This window comes from Epinephelus moara, chromosome 18, assembly GCF_006386435.1.
Source record: "Epinephelus moara isolate mb chromosome 18, YSFRI_EMoa_1.0, whole genome shotgun sequence".
Lineage (NCBI taxonomy): Eukaryota > Metazoa > Chordata > Actinopteri > Perciformes > Serranidae > Epinephelus > Epinephelus moara.
In genome coordinates, this window is record NC_065523.1 from 34,625,037 (window position 1) to 34,647,914 (window position 22,878).

At 42.5% G+C, this 22,878-nt stretch overlaps 2 protein-coding genes across 3 annotated transcripts in view; one reads left to right on the top strand and one right to left on the bottom strand.

Annotated features, from left to right (window-relative positions):
* LOC126405462 (myocardin-related transcription factor A-like) overlaps window positions 1–22,878 on the top strand; it is a 73,391-nt gene that overhangs the window by 17,411 nt on the left and 33,102 nt on the right. The window contains exons 1-2 of one of the 2 annotated variants that reach the window (XM_050069207.1): window positions 1,002–1,523; window positions 12,446–12,511. In XM_050069207.1, coding sequence (XP_049925164.1) covers window positions 1,388–1,523; window positions 12,446–12,511 — 202 coding nt within the window. In that variant the 5' untranslated portion in view covers window positions 1,002–1,387. Of the gene's footprint in view, window positions 1–1,001; window positions 1,524–12,445; window positions 12,512–22,878 lie in introns of those variants that run through there. The other variant, XM_050069206.1, reaches the window with a different exon arrangement.
* The window catches only part of desi1a (desumoylating isopeptidase 1a), a 357,862-nt gene continuing 346,050 nt past the window's right edge, over window positions 11,067–22,878 (bottom strand). The window contains exon 7 of the transcript XR_007571582.1: window positions 11,067–11,137. The gene's annotated coding sequence lies outside the window, so the exon portion shown is untranslated. The remainder of the gene's footprint in view (window positions 11,138–22,878) is intronic.

The window sequence follows — 22,878 nt, forward strand, 5'->3', positions numbered from 1 at the left end:
GGGGGGGGGGGTATATCTAAAAGTACAGCTGTCAAGATGCCCCCCGCCTCAGGCCTTTGCCACCTTGGTCTCGAAAAATCGCAGGGTAAACCCTGCCGCTTTTGTGCCAGGGAAACAAAGAAATCTTCAATATTAGTCTTGTAGTGCAAAATCCACAAACTTAGCGCTCCTGATTACAAACCAGCAATCGGATGACTTTGAAAGTCGTGTAGTGTGAACTAGGCATTAATGCATTCGCGGGCCAAGTTAAATGGAAGACTTGAGAGGAAGAAAATGCTGCTGCTGCTTTCGCTACGCAGCCTGTTGACCCCTTTCTTCTTTTACTTTTGCTTGACAATATAAAGATGTCAGAGTGGGCTTTAAAGCAGCTGTGGTGCTCCGTGTTTTTCCTTCAGTTTCTTTCATTTGCACAACAATTTTTTTTACGTCAATGCGACTGGCTTGTTTAGATAACCTGTTGTGTCACTGCTGGTTGTTGCCACGGTGATCTACATTCAAATATCTGACAATCTTTGGTGCTGCTGGTGCCCTCTCCTGTACTACACCGTACTAGAGAAGCTCCTGAGTTCCTGGTTAGCAGAAAACGGCAACTGCAAAAGTCAGACAGGTGGGCTGAAAGACAGCCAGACAAAAAAGTAGACAGAAATGATACACGCAGAGTGGAAGCAGGTGTTGTGGTGTTTTTGTGTGTGTAATAAATTTAGGCCTGAAGGCATGACGGCAGAGAGATGCTCACACAGGTGCGTATCATCGACACCACACTGAACTCAGATCAGAAGTGCTAAGTGAGAGGAATTTGGCGAGGAGGAATGGGGCCCCGCTCAGAACATATGTGTATTTGTGTGCGTGCTCGTGTGCGCCTGTTTGTGTCTGTCAGCGGCTGAGTGACTGAGTACAGCAACAGCTGGGACAGACTGCTTGATCACGGATTCACCGACATTTGACACACACACACACAGGAGCACACACACGCGTCTTAGTCAGTCCTGTGGCTGCAGCAAACGCAGCAGAAGCTCTTCAAAAGCTTTGCTGTAGCTTTGTACTCATAGATGCTTTTTTAGATTTCACCACTGTGATACATTAAGTTGTAGAGGACTCTTCCATTGTTTTCACTGAATATAATCAAGGAGTTTTTTCAGAAGACGTCCTGATGGGGAAGAGAAATGTCTTTTGATAGTTGTTAATCTTGAAGAATATTCTTAATTTTCACTCATACTCAACTGTATCCAGTAACTTAGCAATCGTCAAAGAGGATAACGTTGTTCTTTTCTATGGATGGACAGACTTGTGACAAATCCAACACCTGGACTCAGCTGTAGCCAACTTCCTACTTCTTGTTTTCTTTGCGTCTGTGCCTAAGTCTCCTTCCAAATAATTTCCTGGTTTGATGGCGCTGCTGGAGCACCTGCCTTGTGTCCGCATTGACCCTGCCCCGCTCAAGCCTCCGCCAATCAACAGGAACAAGGATGAGAGAGCCCTAAGGTTTGAGTTAGAACGCCGGGCCTGTCAGAGTCTCAGACAAGGTGAGATACCTGTCGTGTGTCATGGTTGCGGCGCGTGTACAGTACCTGAAGATTTCTATATCATGGATATAGTGAATCTTGCAACATAGGCAATGCCTTTAAAATGTATGTAGCTTGTTGGATTAATGCTTAAGTGTTGGCAGAAGAAAATATTGGTGTTTCTGCAAACAGTGAATGAGTTACATTAGCACATTTTACACTTCTCATAGCAATGTTTTAAAGAAATGTAGTATATGAGCTGACTTTGTCATCGGTGGATGGAGGGGATGGTGGATGGCATGTCACACAGGTGAGACACTTGCAAAGCTGCAGACCACTGTTCGACACAACTGGTTGTTTTAACAAATCATTGCTGTGTTTCCATTGGCACCAAACATGGGTGTTTGTATCACCCTGGCTTTTTCCAGCGGCTTATTAGGCTCCAAAAGTGGGTGTTTTGTAGCACCCTGTCTATGTTTTTTCAACTGCTTTTTAATCTTCAAACATGGGTTTTATATCACCCCATCAGTATTAGTCCAACAGCCTTTTGAGCTCCAAGCAGGGGTGTTTTTAGCATCCTGTCTGTGTATCTCCAGCTGCTTTTTAGGTTCCAAATGTGAGTGTTTTTTTTTTTTGCACCCTGACTGTGTTTTTCCAGCTGCCTTTAAGCTCCTAACATGGGTGTTTTGTAGCACCCTTTCTGTGTTTTTCCAGTGGCTTTTTAGGCTCCAAGGGTGGGTGTTTTGTAGCACCTTGTTTCTTTTTTTTTCCAACAGCTTTATAAGCTCCAAACATGGTTGTTCTGTAGCACCCTTTCTGTGTTTTTCCAGTGGCTTTTTAGGCTCCAAAGGTGGGTGTTTCGTAGCGCCCTGTCTGTGTTTTCAAACAGCTTTATAAGCTCCAAACATGGGTGTTTTGTAGCACCCTTTCTGTGTTTTTTCAGCAGCTTTATCGGCACCAAATGTGGGTGTTTTGTAACACCCTGTCTGCGTTTTCTCAGCAGCTTTTTAAGCTCTGAACATGGGTGTTTTTAGCATCCGCATCCTTTCTGTTTTTTTCCAGTGGCTTTTTAGGCTCCAAAGTTTGGTATTTTGTAGCACCCTGTCTGTGTTTTTCCAGTGGCTTTATAAGCTCCAAACATGGGTGTTTTGTACCACCCTTTCTGTGTTTTTCCAGTGGCTTTTTAGACTCCAAAGTTGGGTGTTTCGTAGCACCCTGTCTGTGTTTTTCCAACAGCTTTATAAGCTCCAAACGTGGGTGTTTTGTAGCACTTTTTATGTGTTTTTCCAGTGGCTTTTTAGGCTCCAAAGGTGGGTGTTTCGTAGCACCCTGTCTGTGTTTTTCCAACAGCTTTATAAGCTCCAAACATGGGTGTTTTGTAGCACTTTTTATGTGTTTTTCCAGTGGCTTTTTAGGCTCCAGAGGTGGGTGTTTTGTAGCACCCTCTGTGTTTTTTCAGCAGCTTTATCGGCACCAAATGTGGGTGTTTTGTAGCACTTTTTATGTGTTTTTCCAGTGGCTTTTTAGGCTCCAAAGGTGGGTGTTTTGTAGCACCCTGTCTTTTTCCAGCGGCTTTTTAGGCCCCAAACGTGGGTGTTTTGTAGCACCCTCTGTGTTTTTTCAGCAGCTTTATCGGCACCAAATGTGGGTGTTTTGTAGCACCCTGTCTGCGTTTTCTCAGCAGCTTTTTAAGCTTTGAACATGGGTGTTTTTAGCACCCGCATCCTGTCTGTGTTTTTCCGGCAGCTTTATTGGCTCCAAAAGTGGTTGTTTTGTAGCAACCTTTCTGTGTTTTTCCAGTGGCTTTTTAGTTCTCCAAAGGTGGGTGTTTTGTAGCACCCTGTCTGTGTTTTTCCAACAGCTTTATAAGCTCCAAACATGGGTGTTTGTATCACCCTGTCTTTTTCCAGCGGCTTTTTAGGCCCCAAACGTGGGTGTTTTGTAGCACCCTCTGTGTTTTTTCAGCAGCTTTTTAAGTTCTGAACATGGGTGTTTTTAGCATCCGCATCCTGTCTGTGTTTTTCCGGCAGCTTTATTGGCTCCAAAAGTGGTTGTTTTGTAGCGCTCCATTGGCGGAGATAGTGCCATGAAAAGCGGTTGTTTTACATAGCCATTGCTGCTTTACCTGCCCCCAAAATGTATTTTATGGGATTTTAAGCCAAGACATGATGACAGGTTTACCCCAGTGTTGTTGAAATGTAAAGAAACTTAAGTTTCATTGCATCCACATCATTATATGTGCAAATGTAACGTATCCTTGGTTTGCTGAAACGTACAATGCCAACATTTTTTCTGGCCATTGGGTTGGTGTCAGGGAACAAATGCTGTAATTAGCTAAAATGTACACTCAGGCAATACTTGCAGGGTATAATCAGTTTAAAAAACAGCATATTATGAACTGCACGGACTGTTCTAAGTGCATGGGCCTTCCTCTGAGTGTCATCCAGGTTTATTTTCTGGGTCCAGGTGCTAAGTGGATCAAATACTCTATAAGTGGCTGGGTTACAGTTGGGGCTCAGCCAGCCCGAGCACCACACACTTTGCCTTTAGCACATGAACTCAGCAACCTGTTGACTGCAGCGGCCTCAGACCAAAGTAGCTGGACTGAGAGCAGTTTGGACCGATTTAGGAAAGGGCAAACTCTGAGAACTCCAAGAAACTTCCAGAGAAGTCTAAAGTGTAACGACATGGGTTGAGCCAACCCCTTAAAATAACATCTAAGGCTATTTTAATTATTGTTATTTTAAACTGACATTATACTTGAAACTCCTGTATAGCAGTTGGTATTGGTTAGATATGTGTAATGAAACGTGTTTGTAATGTGTAAGGTGCTGACAAACAGGATGTGGTGGTTACAGTTGTACGTTGCACAGTGTGATTTTCTGTGGATTGTGGCTTGCCGTGTTTTTACACAGAGACACATGGGTCTCGTCATCATTCGTGGGAACAATGAGATACATTTACAGAATTGTAACAAAGGTAAGCTGAGACTAATTATTACAAGTTATCACTACTGAACTGTCTCTCCTCTTGTGCGTATGTGTGTGTTGGAAATTTACAGTAATGTTCCTTTAATTAATCTGGCTGTCCAGAGGGATTGGGTTCCAAGTGGTTACAACATGGACACAAATAGAAAAGTGAGTGAGAGGACAGGAGGACAGGAGGGGGAGGGAGGAGGACCACAGGTTAGAGAAAGTGCTGTACTGTTGTATGAAAAAGAGTTGACAGAAAGCAAATTACACTTCTATAGCGCTTAATAACAATTTTAATTAATGGATTATGGGCAAATTAAAGATTCAATAAGTTCACGTGGCTCAGAAGATGCTGGAAGGATGGTCTTTTCTTAAAACTGGACTGGACAGCAGTAGAACTTGCTGCTATATGACCAGAGAAAACAGAGAAAAGGGGCTGTGGCATTTACTTTAGCCCAGGAAACCTACAACTACCAGAATGCACTGCTTCACACCAGACAGATGCATGCTCCTGCTGGTGGGTGACATAATGCAAACTTTTTTCCACTGGAAACAACATGGGAACAGGCTGATAACAAGCGATCTTGAATTACAGTCAAACAGTAAGCTAAAATATGTTTCTGAAAACATTTGAGACGAGAAATAGGCAACGCAGAAACATAATCCTGATTCGCACTTGATCAGCACTGCTTAGTTTCACTGTTTGATCTCTGTATTTTCAGGCTGTGTGTTTACAATACAAGAAACAGTGTGGCGCCCACTGCTTGTTTACAAATTCTTGTTTTACTGCCAAACCGTGCACTGAAATATGTTTCTGAAGACATTTTAGGAGAGAAATTGGCAATACTAACAGAATCTTGGTTCATATTTGATCAGCACTGCCTAGTTTTACAGTTTTGAGTTTGGTCTGAGTTTGAGAGAGGAGGTGGTCTCTAGGATCTCCTTCCATGCACTTTGTGTCCGCAGTGGTGGTGTACAAAAAAGCGGAAGTGCTATCTGTAGTTTGAGCAACAGCCACAGCACCAGCAAATATTTGAGCCAAAAAATGAGCAGGGAGATCTGGGTGCTAGTAATATGGAGGGAAGTTTGCGACAGTTCAGTTTCACATACTACCCACATCGTTATGATACAGAGCTGGTTGAAAATCTGCAAAATATCCCTCTAACAAATTCCAGTCAATAAAAATCTGAAACAGTGTTTTAAAAGATTAAACTGATAGATTTGTAGTAGTTGCTGCAATATTTATGCTAGCAATATTTTCTCATGATCAGACAGTTGTCCTACTGTATAACTTAGGCTTTTTTGAGGTGTGAAGGTGGGCGATAGGGGGAAAACATGCACCAAGGGGCCACGAGCTGGAATTAGGACCACTACTGCTGTGGCAGGGCCACTGCCTTTGTATATGGGGCACCTGTTCTACCCACTGAGCTGCTGGGTGCCCCAAGTTACAGTTTTTGTTGCAAGAAAAGTGCCTGAAGTTTGGGCACAAATCATTTGGAGATTACCTGTTTGAAGTTGCTTTGAAATCTCACAAATGACAAACCAGTATTTGCATTCATTCCGACTTGCAGTTGTAATTGTAAATTCAGAGTTTATATTTTTTCACAAGGTTTTTGCATTGTTTACTCTTTGAACAAGCAATCTATGATTTCTTTTAAATGTAGCTTGTACAGACTGATGGTCATGTGTCATGGTCTGCATTAAAGGAATACCACTTGTATATCAGTTAGTCATGCCATGTAACCTTGACTTTGTAAAGACAACTTTGTTTTATCACATGCCTACATGGAAAACGCTTAACATATTCATTAATTAATTGATTGGGGACTATGTTTAACAGCAGCAAACTATATTGAAACATCCATTTACAAACTGTCACACAACTCGTGCAGTATAATCCAAGTCTCATTTATTTAGTCGTATGCTCAGGACTTCCAGAACACATGCAGTTTTGCTCAAAGTTCAATTTTAAATACGAAGGTTTTAGCAAAAATGCATGTGTTTGGGAAGTACTGAGCATACGACTGGGTAATGAGACTGTTAAACGTGGTTCCCAATCAATCAGTAAATGGATATGGTTGGTATCTCCATGGAGGAATGTTAGAAAGAGAAAGTTTCCTTCAGCATCTTAAGGTAACATGGCATGACTGATTTTTAAATGGTCATTTTGTGGGTGAAGTGTTACTTTAAACTGTTGTTGAGTGAAGGTACACTCGCTGTTATGTAGTGACATTTGAACAATGAACACACTTTCCCAGAATAGATTCTGTATCAGCACATTGCATCACTTGCCTGTCATCTCTTGGCACAAATCATCTGCCTCGAAAACAAGTGTTTCGTGTGTGTGTGTGTGTGTGTGTGTGTGTGTGTGGGCATGTGTCATGATTGTTTGTGTATATTCACACTGCGCAGCCATAAGCTGAGGTATTAAAATGTGCGTGTTTGTTTCTGCACGATTAATATGCACTCCCGTGTATGTTTTGCATGCATGTAATGAGTATCTGTGTTAGTGTTTGTTTTGTTGGTCTAGCCGTGTTTGCCTGCAGGACCCAGTTAAATCTTTCCTGCTGCTGTGGGGAGAAACTGCACCATTCTGCGTCAGCCACATCCTCATCACAGAAATCAAAGGGAGAAGACTGTTTTTTATCTCAGACTACTGTAGGACACACAGAGGGACTGTCTGCAGAGTCTGCCTGCTAGAGTCCACAGCGACAGAGCCTGCTGTAATTATTACCAACCAGAGCTGAAAGGCCAGAACACACAGCTCTTTTCTGCTGTGTAGAAAAACACACATTTAAAAACAGGAATGTAGAGTTGAAGGTGTAAACAGCTATGTAGACTTGAGATAACTGAAAAAGAGGAAGCAAAGGGGCAGATGCATGAGAAAGATAAGCGCTCTTTGCACTGTTGTTTGAGTGTGTGAGATTTAAGTGGCATGTATGAGGAAATAATGAGCTAGCTGTTTGAAGTTGACTCAACAGACACCAACAGAAAAGAACAAAGTCATGTTTTGCTTTATGAACGACAATGTCTCTGTGTAGAGAGGAGTTTAGGAGTCAGTTTCAGGCAGGTTGTGGGCAAACTAATAGTGCCAGTGCGTTTATATTACAATCATTTTTAATGCAATCCCAACTCTCTGACTAACAGGGCAATCACTTTGCTTCATGGCTCGTAATTATGAGCTTACAGAATTATAACCTGACTCTGCAGTTCCCCCTCAGCTCTACAGAGCTTTAAATGGTCTTACAGCTCATTGTTTTGGTTTTCCAGCACCCAACGTTACTGTTTTGGTTCCCTCTAACCGCTTTCATTATTGTTCTGGGCCGCAGCAGGCAGCTGTTTTCAGCAAAAAAAGAAAGCCGTTGTACGCTTCCTGCCCAGCACCAAGCAGCAGACAAATTTAGCCACTGAACATTTTGGAGTTTATAGCAACTAAAGAGTCAGATATTCCCCTCAAGAGACCAAAACAGAGCTAAAAGGAGAGTGAATGTTGGCTTTACATTCAGCAGGTGGCCAGAAACACGACTCCAAATGAATGCTAATGAAGCACTGCTTAAAAGATCACAGTGCCTGTGCTCATTCATAAAATGATTACAACAGATGTGAATGCTTTGCCACATGTACTGAGGCACTCTTCTGGCCTGCAGCCCTTCTTTTAGATGCAATCCTACACAATGAAATATTAGTTTGTTGGTTCTACAAAGGTGGAGCACAGAAATTTTGTCTCCCTTCTCTGGCAGTGAGAGTAATTACATAAATAAATTGATGTGTGCTTATAAGATGAGCTCACCATAGCCCTTTTTAAACAGGAGTTGTGCAAATTTGCAGGAAAGCCCAATCAGTCTTTTTTCAGCATTGGCAGTATAAAAACAAAATCGGGGAGTGCAGCAAAATGCCGCCTACCTACTTTTGTTTATACAGAATGTGTCTTTTTCGGGGCAATGGGGGGCGTGAGCAAGTAACAAAACGTGTAGCTCAGCGTGTGACGTAAACAGTGACGTGGGAGGGAAGCCGCGGCTGGTCAGTCCTTCGGCGATTCTGTCGTAAGTTGGCCCGTCCCTCACCGTCCCCGTCATCTGACGGTTAATGGCCTCTTCATTTGTGAGAACAAGGAGGGCGCACAATTCCTGCCAGTAGCTCGCACGTGTGGCATCAACATCATCAACAGCCCCTCCCGTTGCGGAAGGCCGCCTCGTTCTTTTTAAACCAAAAAGGTTCCGACAATATGATCTACCCTACAAGGCGGAAAATTGGTTGAGTTGACATCGGATCAACTCGCCAATCCGGCTCTGTGTGTCTAAACTCTTGCAGCTTGCCGGCAAAATGGCCCAACATTCGCCGAAAATCTGGCAGTGTAAAAGGGGCTCATGTCACCCGCCTCCAGGAGCACTCTCTTCAAGTCTTTTTATGCCTCTACGCCAGGGATAGCCGTAACCGGAGGCATTATGTTATACATCCCTAGGTATGTATGTACGTACGTGCCGTCCTTGTGAGCACGATATCTCAAGAACACCTCAAGGCAAGTTCTTCAAATTTGGCACAAACGTTGAACACAGCAATGAACTGATTAGATTTTAGTGGTCAAAGGTCAAGATCAGTCTGGCCTTACATTGTTTCATTCTTGTGAACGTTATATCTCAAGAGCACCTTAAGGGAATTAAAGTTTGACACAAACGTCCGCTTGGACTGAAGAATAAACTGATGAGAATTTTGTGGTTGATGGTCAAAGTCAAGGTCACTGTGACCTCACGAAACATGTTTTTGGCTAAAACTCAAGAGTTCTTATGCTAATTATGACAGAATTTCACACAAATGTCTGATAGGATACAATAATGAAGTCACAAGTATGTTTCCAGTCTTTGCATTCAAGTCCCAAGCAAGTCACAACGCTCTCTTCCTCAAATTTAATGCCATCTTAACAACAGAGTAGTAAATATATATATATTATATTTAAATTTGTGAAATTCTTGAGTGCTTTTTAAAAAGTGTATTTAATTGTTAAAACAAGTTTGTTGGTAGTTGTTGCATCTCTGTCTTTATTGTCTGACCCACATGTTTTGCATACTGCATTTTGATTTTGTTGACCACCACATCATTTTTGTACACGGTATCTTTTTTTTCTGAACTGCCGCTCAGTAACGTAACATTATTTCTTTATTGTTCTCTCCTGCAACTTGACTGGATGCTGTTGCATTGGTTCAAACAAAGTCAATCATCAAGCACATTAATCTTTTGGCTTGGGGGAAGGCATCAAGTATTTTAAAAAAGCAAAAAAAAAGCTCAAGTCTCAGTGATGTCACTAGTCACTGGTGTTGAAGTCAAAGTCAAGTTGCAAGTCCTTTTTAATTTTGTCAAGTTGAGTTTAAAGTCATCAAATCTGCCACATGCCTGTGATACATAATGTGATAAGAAAACTCAGAATCACTCACATACAGATGAAGCATTGAGAAAACAAATTAAAGCGTTGCAAAAAATACAATGAAAATGAAACGACTCTGACGTAAAGTCAATAAATGAATCTCTCCTGCCTCAAGCTCCGACTGGTTGATGTAAAATTTATCACTTTGGTGCTCCTGTGCTGGAAAGTCACCACAGGCACCCAACACCAAGCTCTACTATCCTGAGAAATACAGAGAACTTTACCGACGGCCATATTAATCAGCACTGAGTGAACTTTGCAAGAGCTTGAACGTAACAAACGTTCATTTATATCTAAAAGTCCTGCACTCTAGCTTCAATCTGACTGCTGATCAAATGACCCCGTGTGGTGTCTCAGCTCGTGCTATAAGAACGCTGTGCTGAGGAAAGTTGAGCTACAGTTTGAATGTCATTGGGGTGATTGGCTTCGGCCCAGAAGGGGCAGCAGTAAATTTCGACTTTATGGATTTGTCCTTCATCAGCTCTGATCAAACAGAATGAGGCTGCAGCGAGGGTTTGTGTTCAAACTCTGTGAGACTTAAAACATTGTGTTCCTTACATCAGAGGAGGGAGAGAATCGTACACTAAATGTGCATGTTTATGAAACGAGGAGCTGGTATGTAATTTCATATTAACAGTGTACACTTTACAGTGTGTGCCAGGCTATGTGCTCTACTTCATTACCGGTAGTTGCCACAACATATAAAATCTCTGAACACCTCAGCCTCATCTCTGCAGTGCTGAGGTGTGAGCTGATATTGTAACTGCAGATGGTCAGGGTGTGTGTGTGGGGGAAAAGAGCCCTAAACCAAAAATGTTTCCAGATGCCATATTTTGTTACACTTTCATGCTGATTTTGTGACCCAGATATACAGCAGCTGCCCATCTGCAGAAGATCATTTCCTGACAATTTATATTTTCATTCTGGAAGTTCTGTCCTCAAACTTTTTGCTGATATGTCTGCGTATGAGAAAATGTGCGGTCGGCTCAGAACGTGGTGAGTCAGAACAAGTTTGATAGCTTTTCTGGGCGCGTGGACATGGAGCCGTGACCCCAGTATGCAAATATATTAATTAACTTTAGAAGTTTTAATGATAGTTGAAACTTGATGGTATCTGAGCCTCTGTTTCCCTTTATATTCATTGTCTTGTGTGGCGATCAGCAGTGATGTGGTGGTTCACTTTTACACTGTGATCTGTAGCCTATAGTTCGGCTTTAGCTTCTAACTATCTTTGTCTTTTTAACCTGTTGTTGCTGCTGAGTCAGTTTGACATCCTGGATATATCCTTCAAACACAGACTGTAGACCCCTCTGTCTGCTTCTCTCTGGAATCACTCTTTCATTTCTCCAAAAATATGATTCTTCAGGGAGTGCAGTTAGTTACAGTGTGGGCTCCAGAAATGAAAACATTTGACAGCTTTACTTCTTCAGCAAAGCATTTGAATGGCATGAGACGTATGAGGTAAAATAACAGTTTCTGTCAAAGGAGTCTGGTGGATTTGGACGAAGACAGCAGCAAAACGTATTTTAGGCAGATTAAAACAGCAACACCTAAAAACTTCAGTTTAAGCATGCATTGTATTCAGAGTGTTTTCACAGCCTCACCTTGCCGTCAGACAGCCCTTGTAAACTGGAAATTCAAAGCCACCAGACTTCATAGACAGACACAAATTTTACTCCACAGAACGTAATGAGTCTCTGGTCTTCCACTGATCCCTTGAATAGTGAGTTTGTATTATTGTGTGATTTCCGAAAGCCACCTAACTGTGCCAGTCCTTTAATCTGCTTCTGCACACAATTCTCAATGAAAGCTCAGTCACAAAAAAAAGCTCAGTGGAGTCCTCCCTGCCACATGGCCTGCGCTTGTTGGAGACTCAGCAGAAAAGCCATGGACTGTGACTACTCTGCGCAGCATCCATGGGAATGAAATATAATATGATATAGTCCAGTATTATTCATGCTTTTTCCCTGATTGTCTGAATAAGTTGCTTAAAAGTAGAAATAAAGTCAGCGAGAGAGTCTGAAAAGTTGCTTAATCTCATGGCAACATTGATAAAACTTTAGGTGACATTAAACACATGCATGTGAGTCTCCTTGCCTGTATCTCTGTCACATATTTTACTCCTCTGTGGTGATGAGATGTGAGACATGCAGCAGTAAAGTGTGTGCGCTGCTATTTTATCAAATACTTGAAACAGGAAGCTGTCGGCATGTCTGCGCTGCGGTTTTTGCACATACGTGTGTTCATGTTTGTGTGTTTCCTTTCCCTGTGTAGTGTGTAACATGTGTAACTTTGTACGTCTTCTCACAGAGGACCATAGAGAACTCATTTTCAGCAGCCAACATGGTAGATGAAACCCTCAGATGTCAGCGTTATGTCTCACATTCATACAGAGAGACATCTTATTCATTGTTATGAGTAATGTCACAACCTTTGTGGTTTTCTGCGGCTGGGAAGTGAGGTAGAGAGGATGTGTGGTTGGTTTGACGATGCTGTCTGTTCACTCTGCACTCACTGACTTCTTTTTTGTCTGTCTCTGTCTTGGTGTTTAGTTCTCCAGCTGAAGCTACAACAGAGAAGGTCCAGAGAGGAGTTGGTCAACCAGGGGATCATGCCGCGTAAGTAGTTGCTGTTTATGAGCACATTCAGACTCTACAATGTCAGCCTTTCATGGGGTTATTTAACAGCTGATGCAACCTTTTTAAAATCACTTTTTAGTGTGTGCTAATTTGTAAACCGCAACTATTCATTCATGGGTCATGTAAAACTTTTCTTATCAGTGTGATAATGAAGATAGAACATACGGTTTAAGCCTGTCAGCAAACATGACCATAACTCTGATTGGCGTGTGCAGTGTATGGTTTAAGTTGTTTAAGTTTAAGCTGGCTTCTTCAACCTCCCACACACCGACTCACATACAGAATACGTCGCCAGTATTGCTGATAAATCATCTTGAAATTATTTGTTTAATTAATCGATGAACAATTTTGTCTGTCAAATGTCACTAAATAGCGTATGGCAGTTCACAATAGTTAAGTCTGTCCCCCTCTCTTCCCTTACAAATGTTCCTTATTGCTACATGTAACGTTTTGATTGGTTAGCTGACCTGACCAGATGACGTGTGAGGACAGCAAGTTTGAGCAGGAGTCAGTCAGTAAAGGTTAAATAGTGCTCGTGGCTCATTGCATGGACTGCGCTAGCTTGCTAGCTGGAGACTGCAACCCAGCGGAGTTGCCTTCACTGGCTGTATGTTCAGCACTGCTGGAGTTAAGTAAAATGCAGAAATGGAAGATTCCTTGTCTTGCGAAATGATTTCCACCCGCGCACATCCAGGCGGATTAGCCAAGCTTACTTTGGAAGCCGAAAGATGCCCAAGGTGATGTATTTAAAAAGCTTGTTTTAATCAACCAACAGTCCAGTCACGCAGGGTGTCCAGTTCACTATGACAAAGCAAGCCATCATATCCTCACATTTAACAGTCCTCAACAACACTTTTGATGAAAAATAGCACAAAACAATTGATTGAACACACCAAGCAGCAGCGAAGTGCGGCTTACCACAGTAACTACATTTTTCTGCGGCCAGGAAGTGTGTTCGTGTTTCAGGAGGAAAGAAAGTCTTTGTTATATAGGTCAGCATGTCACAAGAGTCACCACACTCTTTTTACTGGCTATTGGGATTCTGTGGCTGCGATTAGCCGGTTAAAGTTGTATTGTCCTGAACGTTTAGTTTGGCTGCTCTTTGCTAAAGAATCAAACATAGACATAGATTTTCTTTAACAGCTCGCCACAGGCCGCACTTTGCTAGTGCTTGGTGTGTTCTTGGCGTTAGAATAAACCTCTATTGTCCACCAGACAAGAACATGGGGTGCGTTCCGAATCACATACTTTCTATTCTTACTTTTAGTAGGTACTGCAGCTGTCGGCACATACTACTTACTTCCTCGTAGCATTGCGCCCTGAACTCTGATCCTCTTACTCACACACCTGTTACCATGGAGATAAAACAAAATGCCCTTCACCAAGACTGAGGTCAACCTGGACAGCTCTGATGCAATAAGTCATTACTGCTAACATATTATATTTATGGTAAAATTACAGAGGCTATACATGTATCTGTCATTGTTATTTAATACTTATGCCCTTTAGTTGTTTGTTATATTTATGATTATTTTATTCAGTTAAACAACTAATATTCCTGTTATTACCAATCGACTGGTCATCAGTCAACTGAATGTGCTGTCATCCATCAGTGCAGCTTCTGACAGTCAATGTGACGCATTGTCCGCTGTGCAAAGGATTGTGGGTTAGAATAGACAGAAAAGCATGCTGGCTTGCATCCGGCAAAATCTGACTGGACATAGTAGAACATCATGGTAGTTTTGGCATACTGGACTTGACATACTGTGTATTGGGACCATAATTTGCGCTAGACTTTTTCGTCGCCGGTCATTTTGACCGACAGGGTCATAAAAATCCGGTCATAATCTATTTTTACCGGTCATTTTAATTTTCGTTTTTAAATGATAATAAAGATATTCAAAGACATTTAGTTTTCATTCGTTCGTTTTTAATAAATAAAGTGTGCATTAATAAGGACATGAACGAAAAGATGAACAGACATCCACACACCGCAGTGCTTCAGTTCGGCGTCTGGTCTACACGCGAGCCGCGAGCGCTTCTGTCAAGCTGCATAGAGCGGATCGTACCAAACAGGAAGTCGGACACAGAAAAGACGAGAGAATCCGGCCAATTTTCAAAATAAAATAACAACAGCATGCACTGAGGAACGTGAGGAGAAAATACCGTGTTTATAATTTAAAATAACACAACAGTGCATAACCGAACACATTTTTCAATACCCTAATCACTTCATTACAGTTTTAATTTTGTGTCACCGAGCCTACAGACCAACACGCTCAATACATGGACATGCAATGACAAATTGTCATTAACTTATTACGTTATAAAAAACGATTAAAATATGGACTTACCCATGTTTAAAATGACCTGTTGAAGTGATTGGGACATACTAAATCTTTTCCTGCCGTGCTATATAGTATGGCAGAATGGATTATGGAGTGCACAGATTGTCTTTGCCTCCCTTAAACAAACAGAAGAAAATGAAACATATACAACAAGTAATATACAGAACAAATGTGGCAACAGTTCAACATTCTCCACATTGATAGTAAAGTTGAATGAGCACCTCTATAAGCGTAATTAACAAAACCTGAACATGTACTCATACTGAAAGTAGGATTTATTGCTGTGCTGCTGTATTAAAGTGCATTAGTGTTAACTCTGTGCACCTAAATAAACTAGCAACTGACTGTCAGTCATAAAACCAACTTTGTCTCATGTTGAGGATTTTCATTCAGTCACTGCATGTGAGAATCTATTTTGTCGCTTTACCCTCATTACTTGCTACGCAGCAGTTCTCTGAAGTGATTGAGATTGTGGTTAACACGGTGCCATTGTCTCTGACAGACGGCAGTTTCAGTCTTCATAGAAAGGTGAATCCAGGTCACACTTCAACTGCCATCGTGAACATCCGCTTACTGCTTTTTATCTGATTGAGAGATTTCCCCTTACAACATCAAACTCAAAATGTTTAGATGCAAAGATTACATCTTGTCAGTGCTGCCTTTAAACTTTTGGCTCTTCTTTTAGATCAGTTTAATGGAACATGCTCTTGTTGTCTGATGTACACTGTTGTTTTCATCAGATATCATGAGAGGAACATCATGTTCTGATGTTAATAATCTCGAGGAACATTCATTTCTCTATGAGACAATTCACCCAAATCACCTACAAATCAGTGCTTATAACCCCATGTTGTTTAATGCAGCTCGTTTAAGTACAGTAGTACATATTTACTTCACAAATAATCAAGTTCATCTTCTGCCTTTGACATTTGATCTCACAACAGTCTCACATGTCGCCAAACAGGAAGTGTTTTGCACTGTGGATCTTATCTGCTAGTATTTCCTCTTATCTGGTAAATGCTTGAATTAGCTGCCTGTGAACTATTTACTATTTGGTGCACACACCTTGCTGTTGCAGGAGCTACTTTGCTCTGCATCACTACAACACAAACTATTTCCTCTTACTACATAGAGCCATTACAATGCTACTACTAGTTCTTATCTGTGTGTACAGACAGCATTAATAATGAGCACGGCTCAGACCTCATCTGGTGGAGAGCTGCTTTGAAATGGAAAGATGCGAGTGGAAATTTAACATTGATAACAATGATGCGACAGTTTCTGATTGTCTGTGTGGTGAGCATATACACGAGGCTGTACGGGAGACAGTCTAGGTGTGATGAGGCCAAGTGTGACCAGAGGAGCTAGTGTTATGTCTCGTTTGTCTTCGCTTGTGTTTCTTTGTATAAACTGGCTGGGATGGAAATCAAACTGATGTGTTCACACGGTCTCATCCAATTAGCCCACGCCGCTTTACGCTACTTAACTGAGGGCTTGTTGCTGCTTGAATAGGTGTGTGTGTTTCGTCTCTGTGTCGTGTCTCCTGCAGTGTTCAGGGGGATCACAGTGTGTCCCAACAAGCCCTGCTGGTAGCATTTTGAATGTGAGTAGAACAGAGATGCTCGTGTGTAGGGCTTGGTGATAAAATGATATACATGGGGCCCATGTGGGTAGTAAACGGGCTGAAAAGTGGGCTCTATATGCGATTGTTCATGGGTTCCATATTGGTCCCATGCCAGTTGCCCACTCAGGTGGATTTAAAGTTACTATTAGTATTGTTTTGACCATGGATAATGGCGCCAGGCTACCCCACGATCAAATTTGCCACAAAATGTCAGCTACAGTTGCTGTATGGGTCATTGACTCATCTAATGTTAAGGGTAGGTTAGCAGTAGGGATGCACTGATCCGATATCTGGATCGAATATCGGCCCCGATATCATCAAAATAGATGGATCGGGTATTGGAAAATGCAACCTATACCTGAGGCGATCGGAACTGAAAAAGCTGGATTGCTGCATCTCTAGTTAGCAGGTTAATGTTCCATTTGTTGTGGCTATTGCAGTGGAATTGAATGACGTAACGTGAATAAATGTGACTATAGGTAATGTAAATCATGTCAGGTAGATTTTCATCGGCAGTGGTGGTTGGTTTAAGTGATCCCACGATAGGCCTACTTCAATGTCCGTCTTTTTTGTTGTTTTGATTGCGAAACGTCAGATTTACTGATGTATTTTGTGTCGTAGAATGAAATGTGGTAGTCTCTTAAGCCTATGTTAACCACAGACCTTATTTCAGGCATCTAACTAAAAAGCACTTGACTTCAAGACAAGGGAACCAGGAGTGCTAAAATGCTAACTCATTTCCTGGTTGTAGGGCTTTCTCCTGCAGCACTCTGTGAACTGTGTGGTTTCCTCAAGTGTCTCTCAGGAGCATAAAATCAGTTTTTAAACTTAAAAGAATTAATGGTTTGACTTTTATTAGCCCTTTTTAAATAGGAATTGTGCAAATTTGCAGGAAAGCCCAATCAGCATTGGCAGTATAAAAACAAAATCGGGGAGTGCAGCAAAATGCCGCCTACCTACTTTTGTTTATACAGAATGCGCCTTTTTCGGGGCAATGGGGGGCGTGAGCAAGTAACAAAACCTGTAGCTCAGCGTGTGACGTAAACAGTGACGTGGGAGGGAAGCTGCGGCTGGTCAGTCCTTCGGCGATTCTCTCATAAGTCGGCCCGTCCTTCACCGTCCCCGTCATCTGCCGGTTAATGGCCTCTTCGTTTGCGAGGACAAGGAGGGCGCGCAATTCCTTGTCTCCCCAGTTGCTCATCTTTACAGTGTCTGTCAGGTTTGTGTTTCCCTCTTGCTACTAGCTGCTCGCTAATTCCTGCTATCAGCTGTTTCCTGTTTGTCCACCGCCAGTGGGTCGCACGTGCGGCGTCATCAACAGCTCCTCCCACAAGTCATCAACAGCCCCTCCTGTTGCGGAAGGGCACCTCGGTATTTTTAAACTAAAAGGGTTCCGCCAATATGTCTACCCTACGAGGCGGAAAATTGGGCTCCTCGGATCAACTCGCCAATCTGGCTCTGTGTGTTTAAACGCTCGCAGCTTGCCGGCAAAACAGCCCAACATTTGTGGAAAATCTAGCAGTGTAAAAGGGGCTATAGACTGATGTGAAAATTTTTACCCTGGTAACATTTTGGCGATATCTCCCAACCCTATTTATGTGGAGACCAGGCAGATGCTACAAGGCCAAAGATGGCGGTTGTCGTGTCGTCATGACCAAAGGTTTGAATGCCGCTTTACCACATTTAGAAGTAGGTAAGTTCAGGTGTGGGTTTTCAGAGTAAGGACAGGAGCAATTAGCCACTGACATTTCAGCCACCTTCCTGTGTCACATGACCTTTACCATCATCGTACCTGTGGTCTTTCATTGAGACAGAAGGCAGTTGGAAGGAACAACTGACAACACACACTGCAGATCCCTCCTCCCCAAATACCCTCATCCTTTAGCTCCTTCCTTCAGTCCATTTCATAAAACATCCCTTTGGACCTCAGAGGAGTCTTCCTCTCTTCTTCTGAATCGATATTATAAACAGCCACTTGACCTCTCATAGCAGTGGTGCTGATTCCTTCTGTCTCTGCCCTCACCATCTTTGCTCTGTATCTCTTTATCACTCACCGTCTTTCACTTCTCCCTCCCACTATCACACCTTTCAAGAATAGCCTTTCAAATTTGTGCTTTGTGTAGAAAAGAAACGTCTTTTCTTCTCTCAGCCGTGGGGCCGTGGTGTGTGTTCGGCTGGGTTCATTTGACTCAGTGCTATAATAAGCCCACAGTGTGATACTCTGCCCAGCACGTTATTTATACACTTCTCAGATGTGTAAAAATGTCTCTCAGTTCGTGCTCATCTTCACGTGATTATCGCGTTAGCTAAGCTAAACTTTAATGCCCCGGTGAAGCCTTTTTCAAGTATTTGTTAGCAAGAGCAACAGAAAGAGCTGAGCACTGGATTTAGGTGGAGCGTCTGTGGTCTGTGTTTGTACTGACAGCAACAAGCTTGACTTGTTTGTTGAGGACAACAATACTATTTCAGTAATTGTGTCGCTATTCAGGCTTTTTCATGAAGTTGACACCTGTCACACAGTTTAGGCTCTTCTCCTCCACCCCTCCCTCCATGGCCCCACTTTTAGGAATAGAATAGATAAACTTTATTGTCTGTCCCAAGAGCGACAGAAATTCTCCTTTGACAAGCCTCAACCCTACACAAGATTCACATTCAAAACACATTTAAAACAAATGTAAAAAAGGACTGTTAAAACAGCAACTGAGAGAGCAGATTAACATGCAGTGTCTATTTTGTTCAGGGTGGTTATTGCAGAGGGCAAGAAGGATTTCTCGTAGATGTTTCTCTACAAACTGGGGAGATAGCAGGTCAACAGTATATGCCACGTAGAGGGGGTATGCATCATCTGAAAGCTGGGAACCTGAAGATTAATTAGAGATGCAGCTCAGTAGGTTTGCCTTCTTAAAGTTGAAGAGTTGAATCCTCAGTTGGAGACTCCTCAGTCGACTGTGAGCAGTCTTTCTTTTTTTGAGTGAGCTTTCCTCACTTCCACGCTGCTCTCCTGTAGAGGCAGCTGCAGACCCAGACCCAGTGTGAGTCTGTGTGAGACAGCAGGTGCCTGCACATTAATCTCCCCGACACTAAGAAGTTGTGAATTTATTGCTCACAGCAAATCAGTACTATACAGTCTGTGGCTTTTGTTTGGTACCTAGTGCAGAAAAAGGTTGTTGCACTTTTGCAATGCATCGTTAGCGTAGTTAGCATGCATTAACCTGGAGGACTAACTTGAATTGTTGCACATTACTATATGAACGCTGCTGTCACCATAATCATCCCGCTGAACACCGTCAAACTGTTACCCTGGAAATCCAGAGTTCTCGCGAGAGCACAATTTGAATTTGCTCAGCGAGTCACTCTGGCAATCGGTAATGATGCTCATTACCCATGCCGTTGGAACCGAGCTGCACCAATCACATCGGTGTATCTGATATAGGCGGGCCAGAGGCGAGTTAAACAGATGACGACAGCGCTGCGACGACGAAGTCCGGAATCAGTCAGTAAACACTGCAAGATGGCTACGGATGAACACCAGTTGTTTGAAACGGCTTTGGCCGCTACAATGAACGAGTTAGACTTGGCTTTTTCTCTAAAAGAGGAACAGAAGACGGCGCTTGAATCTTTCCTTTGCAAGAAGGACGTTTTTGCTGTTTTGCCGACCGGATACGGCAAGAGTCTAATCTACCAGTTAGCTCCACTGGTAGCTAAGCTCTGGATACGTCACCCCTGTATTGTTCTGATTGGTCGTAGTGTTATCCAATTGCGTGCAGTGATATTTACAAATGCATGCTTGGTGCTGCCCCTCGAGTTGGGCCATTTTCATTACTCATAGCCAGACCCTAAATCTTTCTAGATTTGGGTCTGGATTTCCAGGCTATCAAACTGTCAAACTTTATATGGAAAAAACGAGCAAATAGTCAAATTTGTGTTGACCATCGTAATCCTATTTGAATGACATGATTCTGAGTCAGATATAGCCCTTCAGCTCAGCACTATGTGTCAAGTTTTCCAAGTCATACATATGTAATAAATATTGTCCTTTAGTAAGGCACCTTTTCAAACTTTAAAAGTTTATGATGGTCATTCTCATGCTTGATTAGGTCTCAGGTTGTTGCAGCAGTTTTTGTGTTAACTAGCCTCCGAGGCTGAAAAATGAGGACAACCCAGATGTGCCAAAAACTACATTTTTTTTGAATGACCACTTGAGGCTAGCTAAAAAAAGCAAGTCAGTCCCCATAGACCTCCATGTTAAAATGAAACATGTTTACAGCCTGGTACAAAAAATGGTTTTGGTCTCTATCCCTAATTTCCCCCTTCATAACACCAATACGGAAGGTGAATCTTTACATAACTCACACATTTGCATTTTATTAGAGCTTAAAGTTACGCAGACCACTTTGAGTGACAGGCTATCTACTGATAGTGTCCTCGGCTTCTTACTCAGATCCACCCCTCGCTCCTCAGCGCCATCTTCTCACGCAAATATAGTCATCTCTGGCTCCAAAACACCAAGATTGCAATGGCAGTAATGCCGAACTCAAGGCTTCAAAACAGGAGTCCACAAACTAATGGGTGACGTCACGGTAGCTATGTCCATTATTTTCACAGTCTGTGATGTTGGTACCATTTGTTACACAGGTTTGGTGCAAAATTTAAGCATTTTTACCACTGGAGAACTGATAAAAATCATCGAAAAACCCCTTCAAAATATCACATTGAGACACCAAGACATGAAGGAATACCATAGAAAATGCTGTGATTCGGTATCAGAAACTTTTTGGATTTGATGGCAAACACTTCTGTTCTTAAAACTTCTGAAAAAAAAAACCTTCTTCCAATATGAAGATATAAAAGCCATACATCTTCTGAATGCCCAAAGTTCCTAGTTTGAGGCTGTAAAGTTTCATGGGACACTCATGGGTACTCCTACAACCCATTTTCATTCAGATATCTTGAGGTGAGAGGTCTCTGTGAAAATGGACGCCCTGTTTTTTACTCATCAAGATTGAGCCTAATTTGGAGCGTTATTTCGCCCCCTTCCTGACAAGCTAGCATGGCATGGTTGGTACCAATGGATTCCTTAGGTCTTGTACAAAGAATACGTTAAACAGGCAGTAAAGAAATACACAGAGGAGAGTCTCTCAAGCCACCAGCCAGTCAGTTAACACATAAGAAATAACAAAGCACTGGTCACCTGCAGACTGAACATAAAAACAGAGCCCCCCTCAGACGAAGTGATGCCGCTCCATGTTCTCGAAGTTTAAAGATCGGGAATGCTGGTTAGCTTTAGCAGGGTGGCAAGAAGCAATGATTCAGCCACTCATGCACATAATGGAGTCTTTTCTTTCTGACCTCATCCCACCACTCTCCATTTCCTCCTCTTCATTTGCCCTTCGGTCTGTTGTTCCACTTTTCTTCCAGCTGCCTCTCTCCATTTATCTCCTCACCCCAGTCTTGCCTGTATTCCGTCTCTCTCTCTGATTCTCTGTCTTCTCCCGATCTATTCCCATCCCTCCCACACCCATCTCCGCCTCCAGAACCTCATTTTGTGCTCATCTGTCCATCCATCCGTCCCTCCATCCCACCGCTCATTTTCCATGTAAGTGACTGACAGGCAGGTTCAAAACCCCCGTGTGGATGGGTGAGAGGTCTAAGAGGGTTGATGTCCCCAGGGTGTGCAAGAGTGAGTGTGTACCAGCAGTGTGACAATGCTCAGCGACGTGAACTCAGGCTTGAGAAGGTACCAGCAGTCTTGCCCCAGGGTCGCTAATCTAGTCAACACCACTCGTGTGTGTGTGTGTGTGTGTGTGCGTGTGTGCGCACGGTGAAGTCAGAAAGTATTAGGACAGCGACACATTTTCTGTTGTGTTAGCTCCGACACATTGGATTTGAAATGAAACCGTGACGATGAAATAAAAGTGATGACTTTATTTTAAGGGTGTTTACTTCCATACATGTGATTTCTTCCTTGGTCAGCCGTGTGCTGTGGCCATTTGTGACTGACTTGGCACATAAAGTCGCAAATGCCGTTTGGCTATTAAACACTTCTTGGCTGCTTTGTCTCTATGTTAGAAATAAAGAGAGGACGACTTTATTGTCCTAAAGTTGTGGAACTGTGATACAAAAGGCCACTTATCATACATTGTCCACCCAATATGGATGTGCAGACCCTCATTAACCTCTCAGTCACTGGTTCATTTCAATTCCAGCATGCAGATGGAGACGGAACAATGAAAAACATTTGACTGTACTCAGCAGTGTGCACATCCTGTATGTTTGTTTGTTCGGCACTCTGAGATAGCTTGGCACTTTCAATTATCATTTTATCTGCATGCATAAATATGCAACAGTATGATAAGCAAAAGGGTTGGACGTAC